The following is a 15,275-nucleotide window of genomic DNA, read 5'->3' on the forward strand; positions in this document are numbered from 1 at the left end:
TGACACCCTGAATTTGGACTTTTAGCCTACTTTGACTATGAGGAAATAAACTTCTCTTCATTAAAACTATCCACTTGTGGTATTTCTGTTGTAGCAGCACTAGATAACTAAGACAGGTTCCAAGGATGTAATCTTCACAGAAGCAGACTACCACATCCTTCTTTTATGGAGCAGCTGGTAGGTTTGAACAGCCAACTTTTTGGATAGCAGCCGAGCACTTAATCATTGCACCGTTGGGGCTCCTGTATGTCACTTAGAAAGAGGGAAAAAGGCTTTCAGTGATGAAGACAGCAACCTAAAGGCAAAGGAATTCAGATCAGAACCAGCCACTGGAATCCTTGCAGATTATTGTCCGTTTCATTTACTTTCTGCCTCCCCTGTTGTCATTACCCTGATCGAAATTGCCAAACCTCTCTCCTGGATTATTGCAACAGCCCCTGTACTGATTGACCCCACTTGCACCCTTTCCCTCCTAAATTCTGTTTGCCATATAGCCACTGAAGTGACCTATGGGAAATGTAAGTCAAGTCAAGTCATTCCTCTACTCAAACCACTTGTAGTTTTTGTTAGATGCCTTTGAGTCAATTCCAATTCATAGTGACCCCATGTACAACAGAATGAAACACCGCCTGGTCCTGCGCCATCCTCACAATTGTTATGCTTGAGCCCATTTTTGCAGCCACTGTGTCAGCCCACCTTATTGAGGGTCTTCCTCTTTTTTGCTGACCCTCTACTTTACCAAGCATGATGTCCTTCTCCAGAGATTGATCCCTCCTGATAACGTATCCAAAGTATGTGAGACATAGTCTCACCATCATTGCATCCAAGGAGCATTCTGGTTGTACTTCTTCCAACACAGATTTGTTCCTTCTTTTGGCAGTCCATGGTATATTCAATATTCTTCGCCAACAACACAGTTCAAAAGCATCACATCTTCTTTGGTCTTCCTTATTTATGGTCCAACTTTCGTATGCATATAAGGCAGTTGAAAACACCATAGCTTGGGTCAGGCACACCTTAGTTTTCAAGGTTACGTCTTTACTTTTCAACACTTTAAAGAGGTCTTTTGCAGCAGATTTTTCCAATGCAATGCATCATTTGATTTCTTGACAGCTGCTTCCATGGGTGTTGATTGCGGATCCAAGTAAAATGAAATCCTTGACAACTTCAATATTTTCTCTGTTTATCATGATGTTGTTTATTGGTCCAGTTGTGAGGATTTTTGTTTTCTTAATGTTGAGGTGTAATCCATACAGAAGGCTGTGGTTTTTGATCTTCATCAGTAAGTTCTTCAAACCTCTTCACTTTCAGCAAACAAGGTCGTGTCATTTGCATAACACAGGTTGTTAATGAGTCTTCCTCCAATCCTGATGCCCCGTTCCTTATATAGACTAGCTTCTCAGAGTACTTGGTCAGCATACAGATTGAATAGGTGTAGTGAAAGGATACAACCCTGACGCACACCTTTCCTGACTTTAAACCACACAGTTCCCGCTTGTCCTGTGCAAATGACTGCCTCTTGATCGATATACAGGTTCCTCATGAGCACAATTAAGTGTTCTGGAATTCCCATTCTTTGCAGTGTTATCCATAGTTTGTTAGGATCCACAAAGTTGAATGCCTTTGTATAGTCAATAACATACAGGTAAACATCTTTCTGGTATTCTCTCCTTTCAGCCAGGATCCATCTAACATCACTTATGATATCCCAGGTTCCACTTCCTCTTCTGAATCCGACTTGAATTTCTGGTAGTTTCATGTCTATATAAAGTTGCAGCCGCTTTTGAATGATTTCAGCAAGATCTTGTGTGTGATATCAATGATATCGTTGGATAATTTCTGCATTTGGTTGAATCGCCTTTCTTGGGAATAAGCATAAATATGGATTTCTTCCAGTAGGTTGAGAAGGTAGCTGTCTTCCAAATTTCTTGGCATAGACGAGTGAGCACTTCCAGTGTTGCATCTGTTTGTTGAAATATCTCAATTGGTATTCTGTCCATTCCTGGAGCCTTGTTTTTCGCCAATGCCTTCAGTGCAGCTTGGACTTCTTTCTTCAGTACCATCAGTTCCTGATCTTATGCTGCCTCCTGAAATGGTTGAATGTCAACCAGTTCTTTTTGGTATAGTGACTCGAGTATTCTTTCCATCTTCTTTTGATGCTTGCTACGTCATTTAATATTTTCCCCGTAGAATCCTTCACTGTTGCATCCTGAGACTTGAATATTTTCTTAAGTTTTTTCAGCTTGAGAAATGCTGAGCATGTTTTTCCCTTTTGGGTTTCTATTTCCAGGTCTTTGCACATGTCATTATAATACTTTACTTTATCTTCTCCAGTTCCCCTTTGAAATCTTCTGTTCAGTTCTTTTACTTCATCATTTCTTCCATTTGCTTTAGCTACTTGACGTTCAAGAGCAAGTTTCAGAGTCTCTTCTGACATCCATTTTGGTCTTTTCTTTCTTTCCTGTCTTCTTAATGACCTCTTGCTTTCTTCATGTATGATGTCCTTGATGTCATTCCACAACTCATCTGGTCTTCGGTCATTAGTGTTCAATGTGTCAAATCGATTCTTGAGATGGTCTCTAAATTCAGGTGGGATATTCTCAAGGTTGTAATTTGGCTGTCATGGACTTCCTCTAATTTTCTTCAATTTCAACTTGAACTTGCATACGAGCAGTTGATGGTCTGTTTTGCAGTCGGCCCCTGGCCTTGTTCTGCCTGATGATATTGAGCTCTTCCATTGTCTCTTTCCACAAATGTAGTCAGTTTGATTCCTGTATATTCCATCTGGCAAGGTCCATGTGTATAGTCGCTGTTTATGTTGTTGAAAAAAGGTATTTGCAATGAAGAAGTCGTTGGTCTTGCAAAATTCTATCATGTGATCTCTGGCATCGTTTCTATCACCAAGACCATTATTTTCCAACTACTGATGCTTCTTCTTTGTTTCCTACTATTGCATGCCAATCACCAGTAGTTATCAATGCATGCTAATTACATGGTTGATCAATTTCAGACTGCAGAAATTGTTTAAAATCTTTAATTTATTCATCTTTGGCCTTAGTGTTTTGTGTATAAAATTGAATACTAGTTGAATTAACTGGTCTTCCTTGTAGGTATATGGATATTATTCTATCACTGACAGCATTGTACTTCAGGATAGATCTTGAAATGTTCTTTTTGGTGATGAATGCAATGCCATTCCTCTTCAAGTTGTCATTCCTGGTATAGTAGACAATATGATTGTCTAATTCAAAATGGCCAACCCAGTCCATTTCAGCTCACTAATGACTAGGATATTGATGTTTATGCATTCCATTTCATTTTTGACGATTTCCAGTTTTTCTAGATTCATACTTCGTACATTCCACATTCCAATTATTAATGGATGTTTGCAGCTGTTTCTTCTCATTTTGAGTCTTGCCACATCAGGAAACGAAGGTCCCAAAAGCTTGACTCCATTTGCATCATTAAGGTTGACTCTGCTTTGAGGAGGCAGCTCTTTCCCAGTTGTCTTTTGAGTGCCTTCCAGTCTGAGGGGCTCATCTTTCAGCACTATATCAGACAGTGTTCCGCTGCTATTCGTAAGGTTTTCACTGGTTAATTATTTTCCAAAGTAGACTGCTGGGTCCTTCTTCCAAGTCTGTCTTAGTCTGGAAGCTCAGCTGAAACCTGTCTGCTGTGGGTGATGTGCTGGTATTTGAATACTGGTCACATAGCTTCCAGCATCACAGCAACATGCAAGCCCCCATGTAGGGGTCAAAACACTTAGTGGTCTTATATTTCTTTGAGTGGTTCATAGAATCCTACATGGTCTGGTCTTCAGGCCCTACTTCCTCTTTGAATGCACTGTCTTATCTTTTTACTCTTATTCAGTGTGTACCTACCACATTGCGCTCCTTGTTTCTCAGATGTACCACAGATGTTGTATTACTCTCTCTCTTTTTTTTTTTTTTTTTGGTTTTAATGAAGAGAAGTTTATTTCCTCACAGTTAAAGTAGGCTAAAAGTCCAAATTCAGGGCGTCAGCTCCAGGGCAAGGCTTTTTCCTCTCTGTTGGCTTTCTTCTCTTCAGTGTTCCCCTGGACTAGGAGCTTCTCTGCACAGGGACCCCGGTCCAAAGGATGCACTCTGCTTCTGGCACTGCTTTCTTGATGGTATGAGGTCCCCCTGTCTCACTGCTCACTTCTGTCTTTTATATCTCAAGAGATTGCCTCAGGACACAATCCAGTCTTGTAGATCAGGTCCTACCTTTCTAACACAACTGCCACCCATCCTCTTTCATTAACATCATAGAGGCAGGTTAACAACATACAGGAAAATCACACAGTACCAGGAATCATGACCTAGCCAAATTGATACACACGTTTTTTGAGGGACGTAATTCAAACCATGACATTCCACCCTTTGGCCCCCAAAAAATCACATCCTTGCAACATGGAAAACATATTCACCCCATCATATCATAGTAAAAGTCTTAACTCCAACTCCAAAATCCAAAAATTCCTCTTCATCTGTGAAATCTAGAGTACGAGTTATCTGCTTCCAAAGGTACAATGGCAGAACAGGCACAAGCTAGACATTTCCATTATAAATGGGAGAAACTAGAGGAAAAGAAGTGATAACAGGCACCAAGCAAGTCAGCAGAACACAGTACATTAGCCTTCAAGGCTTTGAAAATAATCTTCTGTTCTCTGAGACAATTTACACAATAGCCCTGCCCTCCAGACTCTAGGTATTGGCCACAGTCTCTGGATTTTGAGTGGAGGCCCCTCGGCCCTGGGCTTCAGCTCTGCCTTCCAGGCCCACTGGGACAGCAACTCTGCTCCCTTGGCTTTAGGTGCACCATTCTCCTAGTCTATTGGAGTGACAACTCCACCCTTAGAAACACCAGAGGCCATGGCTCCACCCTTTGAAACCCCTGAGGTCATGGCCATACCTTTTGAGACTGAAGCAGCTCAGCTTCTTGTGTCCCTTGTCTCTTCAGCTTCTGCTTCCTATGGCCTCTCGGCCCTCGGGCCTCACGCCCACATCTTCCCTGCAGGGGCAAGTGTTCCAAAGCTCAGTAGCTCCACTGGTAAGTGCCCAGAGGCACCCCACTCCACCAGGAAGCCTCCTGCTCACAGGCATTCAGCTCTCTCGCTCCATGGGTTGGCTCCAGCGCCGTCTTTCACCGGTCTCCTGGTTCTGCTGCTGTAGGTTCTCTGCTGCTGCTGGTCCTCTGTCACTGCCACACATCTATCCATTCACAGTTTTAAAACCGCTTCCACATTTTAGGTATCTGTTAGAGCAGCACCCCACTCTCTTGGTACCAAATTCTGTCTTAGTCATCTAGTGCTGCTATAACAGAAACACCACTAATGGATGGTTTTAACCAAGAGAAGTTTATTGAGGCTAAAAGTCCAAATTCAGGGCGTCAGCTCCAGGGGAAGGCTTTTTCCTCTCTGTCGGCCCTCTCTTCAGTGTTCCCCCGGACTAGGAGCTTCCCAGCGCAGGGCCCCCAGTCCGAAGGATGCGCTCTGCTCCCGGTACTGTTTTCTTGATGGTATGAGGTCCCCTGTATTACTCTTATTGGTGCTGTAAATAATTACTGAAAACTTTGTGGCTTAAAACAACACAGGTTAATTATCTTATTGTTCTGTAGTTCGGAAGTCCAACATGGGTCTCACTGTGCTAAATCAGGATCTTAGCCAGGCTGCCTTCTTTCCTGAGGATGTAGGGAAAATCCATTTCCTTTCTTTTACAGCTTCTAAAAGCTGCCAAATTTCTTGTCTTGTGTCCCCAGTCATTCGGTTGCAAAGCCACCAACATTGCATCACTCTGACCATTCTGTAGTCACAGTTTCTTCTCACTGTCCTGCCTTGCTCTTCCACTTTTAAGGACCTTTTAAATATATTGAGTCCACCAGATTTTGTAGAATTATCTTACTATTTTAAGGTTAGCTGATTAGCAATTTAAATTCCATTTGTCACCTTAATTTCCTTTTGCCATGTATCCTAACATATTCTTTGTTTTAGGAATTTGGATTTGGAAATCTTTGTGGGACCATTATTCTGCCTACTGGATGCCTTTGCATCAGAACCGTTTACTTGCTCTCTCTTTGCCTGGAATAGCTTTACACCTAAAATCTTGCTCACCCCATTTCTTACTTCATTCGGGTCTCTGCTCTGTTTTAATATCGTAAGAGAAGCCTTGTCTGTCCACCCTATTTAAAATACTCCCCTCGCTTTACTTTCCTTGCCCTGTCTTATTTTTCACAGCTATCTTTTGTTTATCTGTTTATCACCTGTCACTCCTACTGGAATGTTATCTCCAAGAGTGAAAGACTTTTGTTTATTGCTGACTCCTCAGGACCTAGAATTGTCCTCATACATGGCAGATATTTGTACATATTTGTTGATGTAAGGAATTGAGTTAATGTACATAGGGACCTCTCTGTCTTCCTGAGTCAAGGAGATATCTGCTAGGTGATGCACAAACCAGAGTGAATGAGGCTGTTGCAGAAAAATTTGTGTCTTCTGATGAACGCCTAGCCAAGTTCTGCTTTCTTAGGTGCCCTTGTGGTGAGTGTGTGTGTGCACGCACACACTTGACCCATATCCTGGGATAACACTTCAGCATTGTGGTTGTGACTGTGCTGAGTAATGCACTTTCCCTGTGGCTTTCCTAGGGCCTTCCATAGGGGAGCATATTCACTTCTTGGACAGAATACTAGATTTTTATGTGAGGATTCTGATGTCTACTTGTGAGACAGGCCCTCCAAAAAGAAAAAAGAATCTCTTTCTTGAGGTCATAGACAATAACCAGGCAAGGTTAATATCCCTTAAAGATTTGACAGCTGCTGCCTATTTCCTCTTCCAAAGTCCACATCTCATATCACTACCCCTGGGTTTCCCCTTTCCTGTGCTGGAGGGGGCCAATTTAAGGTGAGAAGAACATGAGTCACATAACTTAGTGTTGCCTATATTTCTGATCATTTCAATGTTCAATTTGAATATTTTGCTTAATTAAGGACTTCATAACTTCCTAAAGCAAACTGTTCCAACATTTTCAAGCATAAGCCATAAGGTGTGTTTTGTTGTAACTAGTACAGACATTTCATGGGTGTGTACATTTATATGACTTCAAAAAGCATTTCCTGTAATGACATTTTTTTTGCTTGTGATTATGCTCTGGTATTTTCTGTTCTGTTTCTTTCTTTTTTAATACTTATAAGCCTTTAAGTTTATTTCATAGCCTACTAATGGGCTGCATTCTTCAATTTGAAAACTGTTGTGAGCAATTTATCTACATCCATTGATTTGCAATACTGTTTTGAAATACCGTAAAGCCTCAGAAGGAACCTGCGTATACGCCCTCGTGCTTTCTTTTCACTGAAGTGATTTTTGCTACCTTTGATTTTCTCCTCAGCAGCATCACTCTTGGTGGACCTTTGTGTCTGGTACAGCCTTTCAATTTCCCAGCAAAACTGCAGTTATTTGCTACTTTCCTCTTTTACAGAGCTTATGTGGAAAAGCCTTTTTGTTTCTATGACTTGACTTAAATGTTCAAAAAAAGGTCAAACAGGGATTTATTTATTCATTCAGCATGCACTTGTTGAATGCCCACTGTGTGTCATGCACTCTTCTGGACGTGGTTATAAAGCAGGAAATAGTATAAATACTTGCAGTGTAGTCAGAAAGACATACAATTAACAAAAATGACCTAGATAGAATGTCATATGGTAATAAATACTGTGTAGAATAGTCAAGAGGTATGGAAATTGCCAGAGGTGAATTGGCTGTGTACAGGGTTTATTATTTTACATTGAACTCATTAATGGGCTGACAGTTGAGCAGAGACCTCGAAGTAAGGAACCATCCATGGAAGTATCTTATCTCAATAGAGTTTCAGGCCAAATGTAACTCCCTTTATAGGATTGGCTTTCAGAAAATTCCACTGTGCGCTGTTCTTTTCTTTCTCCACAGCTCTGTGTCTGTTGTCAAAGATCAGGTTGTACTGGTTCAATAAATTATGAAAGTCTGAAACACTGTCAGGTTTCAGAATAGTATATGTCATCACTTCAACTTTTTTCCCCCTTTGTCCTCATGAAGGAATCTTCTCTGCTAAAGGAGCACTCTCCGCTTATATGCTGCATTTTAGTTAGTAAGGGATTGTGTGCTTTTCTGCCAAATCTGCAAGTCATTATGACCATTTGAGGGCCTCTCAGTTCTTTAGGCATTGGAGTAATTTTCCAATAAAATAACCCAAGATAGAGTTCTACACAAACTGATCACATGCCTGCTGAAACAAATGAGGTAGATTTTAGTTGACTATTCCTACAGGCAGAAAGTGACATTCTCCTTAAAAATTTCCTTCAAAAACCCATTGCCATCAAATCAATTCCAACTCATAGTGACACAACGTGACAGTGGAACTGCTCCATAGAATTTCCAAGGGTATAAATCATTACGGAAACAGACCACCACATCTTTCTCCAGCAGAGTGGCTGTGGGTTAGAACCTCCAACCTAATGGTTAACAGCCCAGTGCTTAACTGCTGTGCCACCGGGGCTCCTTCGTTAATTGAGAAGTTTACTGAAAAAAAAAATCTGAAATTTTGCAAACTTTTGATTCTGTTATTGCTTTTCCTTAAAGTTCTTATATACTAATTTTTTAAAAATTTTAATGCAGTGAAAATATACACAGGAAAGCATACACCTTGTTGACTCATTTTTGTTTTTCAACATATGATTTATCTAAGTGCCGTATTTACTATCCAGGATTCTACACTAACTGAAATTTAATACAAGTAGCAACAGGTTAACAATTTGTATAATATTACCAATTTTTAAAATTAAGGCTTTTATTGCTGAATTGTAGCTCACATAGTTGGCGTGTTGTCTAATGAGTGTTCTTAATGCTTGGTGGTTTGGAGGCCAGTGCATCTACTCTTGATTTTGATGGCATGTAAACCAGAAAATGTGATATGCAGTAGAGAAGATCAACTGAAACCTTCTCTGAGTTCAGTAATGTCTCATCTCTTATTTTAATGTGAAGTCTTGAAAGCCTCAACAAATCTTTCACCTGTCTATATTTCTGAATTCTCTGTCTTTACAGGAGGCAAGAACCCAAGGCAGATGGAGATTGTTCCACCAGCAGGAGCACACGAGGAGCTTTCCAGCTCACGTATCTGGCAACAAATTGCAAGTGACTTAACCAGGTGTCAAGATTCTGTGGTACATAGGTCTCAATTCTACAAACAAAGTGATTCACCCTCTCCTGTTGCTGGAAGACTATCTATTATTCACGCAGGAGAGAACATCTTCCAGTGTAAAGAGTGTACAAAAACCTTTAGTAATGTCTCCAGCTTTGAACTTCAGCAATTACACTCAGAAGTGAAGTCTCTCACCTGTAGTGAGTGTGGAAAAAGCTTCTGTTATGTTTCAGGTTGTCGTAATCATCAGAGAATTCACGTGGGAAAGAACTGCTATCAGCGTGATGAGTGTGGTAAGGTATTTAGTCAGCACTCACATCTACAAAGTCATCTGAATACCCCCACTGTATCGAAACTGTACAAATGTGAAGAATGTAGGAAACGCTTCAGACATAGAACGACGTTTAATGTTCATTGCAAAGGTCACACTGAAGGGAAACCTTATAATTGTGAGGTATGTGGGAGGGGTTTTATTAATCTTTTGCATTTTCAGGAACATCAGAGAAGCCACTCTAGGGAGAAAACATTCAAATGTGATACACGTGGTAAGAAATTTCATCATAGAGCAGCACTTAATACTCATTACATGGTCCATATGGGAGAGAAACCTTACAAATGTGAGGAGTGTGGGAAAAGCTTCGCTCGCAACTCTTATCTTTATATCCATCAGAGGGTTCACACAGGAGAAAAATCTAGTAAGTGTGAGGAATGTGGCAAGAGCTTCATTCATCCTCTGCAATTTCAGGCCCATCTGAGTGTTCACACTGGGGAGAAACCATACAAATGTAACATGTGTGGAAAAAGCTTCATTTACAGCTCAAATTTGCATTCCCATCAGGGGGTCCACACTGGAGAGAAACCATACGAATGTGGTGTGTGTGGGAGGGTTTTCAGTCAGAGTTCATATCTTAAAATCCATCAGAAGATCCATAATGTAGAGAAACCTTATAAGTGTGAGGAGTGTGGGCAGTGTTTCAATTGGAGTTCACGACTTCAAGTTCACCAGCTGATCCACACTGGTGAGAAACCATACAAATGTGAAGAGTGTGGAAAGGGCTTTAGGCAGGCTGGAAATCTTTTGACCCATCAGAGAGTCCACAGTGGATGGAAACCATTCAAATGTGTAGAGTGTGGGAAGTACTTCAGTAGTAGATCAAATCTTCACACTCATCGTAGAATCCACACAGGAGAGAAACCTTATAAATGTGAGGGGTGTGGGAAGGGCTTTAGGCAGGCCTCTTATCTTCAGGACCATCAGAGAGTCCACAGTGGAGAAAAACCATTCAAATGTGAAGAGTGTGGGAAGAGCTTCAAATGGATTGAGAATCTTAACACTCACCATAGGGTGCACACAGGAGAGAAACCATATAAGTGTGAGGAGTGTGGTAAGTACTTCACTCACGCCTCAAGTCTTCAACATCATGAGCGTGTCCACACTGGAGAGAAACCATATAAATGCGATGTGTGTGGTAAAGTCTTCAGTCGATCTTCCCAGCTACAAACTCACCAGAGAGTTCACACAGGGGAGAAACCCTATAAATGTGAGGAGTGTGGGAAGGGCTTCAGGCAGGCTTCACACCTTTTGCTTCATCAAAGGGTCCACAGTGGAGAAAAACCCTACAAATGTGAAGATTGTGGGAAAAGCTTCTGTCAGAATTCACACCTTCAAGCCCATCAAAGAGTCCATAATGAAGAAAAGCCATACAAATGTCAAGAGTGTGGCAAGGGCTTCAAATGGAGCAAAAATCTTAATACGCATCAGAGGGTTCACACAGGAGAGAAACCATATAAGTGTGGGAAGTGTGGTAAGTACTTCAGTCAGGCCTCAAGTCTTCAACAGCATGAACGTGTCCACACTGGAGATATACTGTACACATGTAATGTATGTGGTAAAGTCTTTAATCGATCTTCACAACTACAAAGTCACCAGAGAGTTCACACTGGGGAGAAACTTTAGTAGTGTGAGGTTTGTGATAAGGTTTTCAGTCAGAGATCAAATCTTACAGAATTCATGCTACTGATAAATTTTCTGAAGTTGGTGATACAGGTAAGACCATCAGAATCCTCACAGGAAACAATTTTGCAAAATGAATGTTTAAAAAATTATGTGCAACCAATAGAAGCCCTGGTGCGCAGTGTTTAAAGCACTTGGCTCCTAACCCCAAGGTTGGCAGTTAGAACCCGTCAGTGCTCCATAGGAGAAAGAGGTGGCATTCTGCTTCCGTAAAGTTTTACAGCCTTGGAGACCCTCTGGGGCAGTTCTACCCGGTCCTACGGGATTGCTATGAGTCAGAATTGACAGCAGTGGGTTTAATGGGTTTTATGTGCAGCCTAAATTCTTACAGTCATCAGGTCTCATAGAGGAGAAAACATTTGTTTTATTAAAGACTGACACTCAGCAAAGCCCACATCAGAGAACCTTTATAAGCGGTGAAGTAAGGCTTCAGTCAGAACTTTGGAATTTATGAGATAACACTCAAGAAATAGGGCCTGGGAAGAATAAGAGTTTGATCTGGTCTTTAGCAAAAGTATAATGATGGGTATACCAAAATCAATATCCGCTAGAATGTAAGCTCTGTGGTAGTAGGAACCTTGTTGGTTAGTTTTTATATGTATGCTTAATGCTTATATTTTAAATCAAAAAGAGACAATGTACGATATTTGAAAATTTAACCAGAAAGCATACCAGTAAAAATGAATACTCAAGAAAACAAACATGAGTTTAAATGTGGAAAACCACTCAATACTATAATCTGCAATATTGATAGAGTAGCTATGGATTCCAAAGAAGGCCTAGTTGCACAATGGTTAAGCACTCTACTGCTAAAGGTTGGCAGTTTGAATTCACCATTGGCTCCATGAGAGAAAAGCCCTGCCAATCTGCTCCCTTAAAGACCATAGCCTAAGAAACGCAATGGGGCAGTTCTACTCTGTCCTGTAGGGTCGTTATGAGTCTGAATTGTCTCACCAGCACACAACAACAACGTATTGCGATTGGCTCCTGTTCTCTCCGTAGTCTCTATTTTCAAGTTGGATCTTATTGTTTGGGTCTTTGTGTCCTGTTCAATCAGTCATATATAATATAAATTGAACTACTGTGATTTTACTGGCAGTAGTCTGAAAAATTGTTAACCTTGCAACAAGTCACTCCCTATTAAACAATTGAATGGGTATTCAATGATGTTAAGGCAGATATTTTCCATAACACTTTGAGAGTGTAAGTAGTGGTTACTTGTAAAAATGGCATGTTGTCAGACCTGTTCTAACTTCAGGAGGAGAGATAATCATCATCAGCCCAAGAATGATTCATATGAGGCGGAGGTCAGACATACTTCCATTCTCCAACGTTTTTACCTATTCTGACACCAGCTCTCCCTTGCATGGCACACACTGCTGCCTAGCTGGGGTCTATAATTCATTGCAGTGGCCACACAGAACTCACCATACTCATGAGTATGGGGTTTATTACAGATCAATTGGTTACAATCCAGGATCAGGATAAACTTGGAAGTAACAAGAACAACTCAGGATACTGTTCTTTTGTCAGTACAGCTGCTTCTTGGCTATTGCGACTGGGCAGCTGCTCTCAGTCTGACCTCTGCCGTGCTTGGCAAGTGTCACAAAGCACTTTGGCTCTGCCAACAGGTGCCCAGAGGCACCCACTCCACCATCAAGCCCTTTTCCTGAATGTACTCAACTGTCTTGCTCTGTGGGCTGGGAAGCCAACTGGACGTCTCACGCCAATGTCCTGTTTCTGCCGTTTCTCTGCTGCCGGACTCAACTATGCTTGCTGCTTCTTGCCATCTTGCACCATCTCCAATGTTACAGCTCTCTGTCTCCAGGGTCTCGGGAGGTTCTCAGTGCAGGGATCCTGGTGCAAAGGACGAACTCCACTCTTGGCTCCTCATCTGGATGGTAGTGATGTCCCCCTTCCCCAGCCTCAACAATTGGCTCCCTTTAGGCCTATCAGAATGGCAAAACTGACCAATCCCTTCTGAGGGTTTTGTGCTCTGTTTGCATTGTCCCACCACCACAAAGTTCCATGTTCTTTGCATTAGCAAAACTATCCAGTCCCCTTGGGGTCACAAGTGCCTTATTTGCACAGTCCCAACCAGTCATTTTGTGGGTGTTACAAGGCTGTGGTTAGAAGGCCATACAAAGTAATTGCCTGCACCACAAATTACCAATGACATTTTTTTTTTTTTTGGTCAACCTTTTAAATCCTTATTGATACCTTATTTTCTGCAGTTCATCTAGATCTGATGATTGTCTTCGCAATGCTGTAGCAGTATTTTTTTTTAACCAAAACTTCTGAGGTAGGGGTTATGCCATATTTGAAGCACATTAATACTGTCAAGTTCTCTACCCCATATTCTTCCCCCACACCATGAAAGAAATACCAAAAACAAACTTGTGAGAGTTTGATAATTGTATTAAATGTGTTCATTACATATAATGGGCTCTTTGATCTGAAAATCATGATAATTATAAAAAAAAATGAGTAACAGCAATATTTTCTTCAATGAAAATAGGTGTTCATCTACAGGAGTTTGAGTTTTGTTATACTTCTATAGCATGAAGCTGTTAAAACCACGGCATAGACATAATTACATGATAAGAACATTGGTTTTGGAAAATCAGATTGTAGCAGTCATAGTAGAAACAAACTCATAAATGTGTGTGTGTGTGCATGCATGAGGTAATTTTAAAGGGGATACTCACCCTTAGCTATTTTCTCTGGAAAGGAGTTTTTGTGTGTTATTTCCGTTTTATAATTCCATAAAGTATGTTTTAAATTTTCAGTGAATGTCAGTATTCCCAAAAGAGTACATCATGTACAATAGAATTTGAAATCCCTTATAGTTAGGACTCATAATACGCTTGTTCTCTGTTATCATACGACATAAAATCACAGTGAACAGGATTGCAAATCAATTTTTAAAAAGCAAAAATTTCCTGGTTGTTAACAAGAAGAAGGAAATCCTGGAGAGAATAGCAAAGTGAGTGTACATTTATGTTGAGATTTAAAAAAAAAAAAAAAGATTCCCTGAGGAAAAGTTTTATATAGGGAGGGAGTATATCAAGACAGTAGTGGACCCTTAGAGTGGAACCAGGAAGTACAAACAGCAGGTTTGAATGCCATTCCATGGTGATATTTTAAGTGTATTTGGTTAAAGGGCTTATACTTGCGTACCTAGTGCTGCCATAACAAATAAAACAAGTGACTGTTTTTAAAGAACAGAAGTTTATTTTCTCACAGTTCTGGAGGCAAAAGTTCCCAATTCAGAATGGCTTCAGGAGGTTAACCTTTTTGATTGTTCCATGAATTCTTTGGCATTTGTCTTTTATATGTCTCTTTGTCTAGTCTTCTCTCTTTATAACTCAGAATGATTAGGTTTAGACCTACTTTATGCTGGTATAACCCCATTAACAAACGGTCATGTTTACAGATATGGGGATTAGGATTAGTACATATTTGGGGGACACAATCTATAACACTCAGCAAAGTATATCTAGGAGGGTATCTTAGGTTGGGTTCTCTAGAAAAGCAAAACCAGTGAAGCTTATATATAGAGAGAAAGATTTATCTCAAGGAAATGGTGCATGCCGTTGTAGAGGCTTGCAAGTCCCAAGTCCGTGGATCAGGTGTCAGGCTGGAGGCTTCTCCTGACTCCTGTAGCTGCAGGGGCTGATGAACCCAAGATCCACAAATCAGGTTCCAGTCTGCTGGCTTACAGCTGCGAAGGCTGATGAAGATCTGCAGGCTACTGCCCAAGTCCCAGAACTGGAGGTCAGATGCTGACAGCCAAATGCAGGATCCAGAGCATAGCAAAAGCGAGCAAGCATTGCCAGAAAGTCCACTTATATTGGTTGCAGGCCACATCCCCAAGTAAACTCCCTTTCAACTGATTGGCGATTCAAGGCAGATCCCACCATGGAGATGATCACATTATATCAGATCTCATGGTGGAAGTGATTACATCACTATATGATTGCCAAACTACATCATGATTGCCCAACCACTGAGAATCGTGGGCCAGCCAAGCTGACACAGAGACAGGTTTCCATAATTGATTTTCCAGACCA

The 15,275-nt window shown here is 41.0% G+C and overlaps 1 protein-coding gene across 1 annotated transcript in view; it reads left to right on the plus strand.

Annotated features, from left to right (window-relative positions):
* The window catches only part of LOC101343820 (zinc finger protein 234-like), a 28,193-nt gene extending 13,964 nt beyond the window's left edge, over nt 1-14,229 (plus strand). The window contains exon 4 of the mRNA XM_023742724.1: nt 9,092-14,229. Within this exon, the coding sequence (XP_023598492.1) occupies nt 9,092-11,145 (2,054 nt within the window). The 3' untranslated portion in view covers nt 11,146-14,229. The remainder of the gene's footprint in view (nt 1-9,091) is intronic.
* The last annotated feature ends 1,046 nt before the right edge of the window (nt 14,230-15,275 follow it).

This window comes from Trichechus manatus, unplaced genomic scaffold (assembly GCF_000243295.1).
Source record: "Trichechus manatus latirostris isolate Lorelei unplaced genomic scaffold, TriManLat1.0 scaffold00216, whole genome shotgun sequence".
In the NCBI taxonomy this organism is placed as follows: Eukaryota; Metazoa; Chordata; class Mammalia; order Sirenia; family Trichechidae; genus Trichechus; species Trichechus manatus.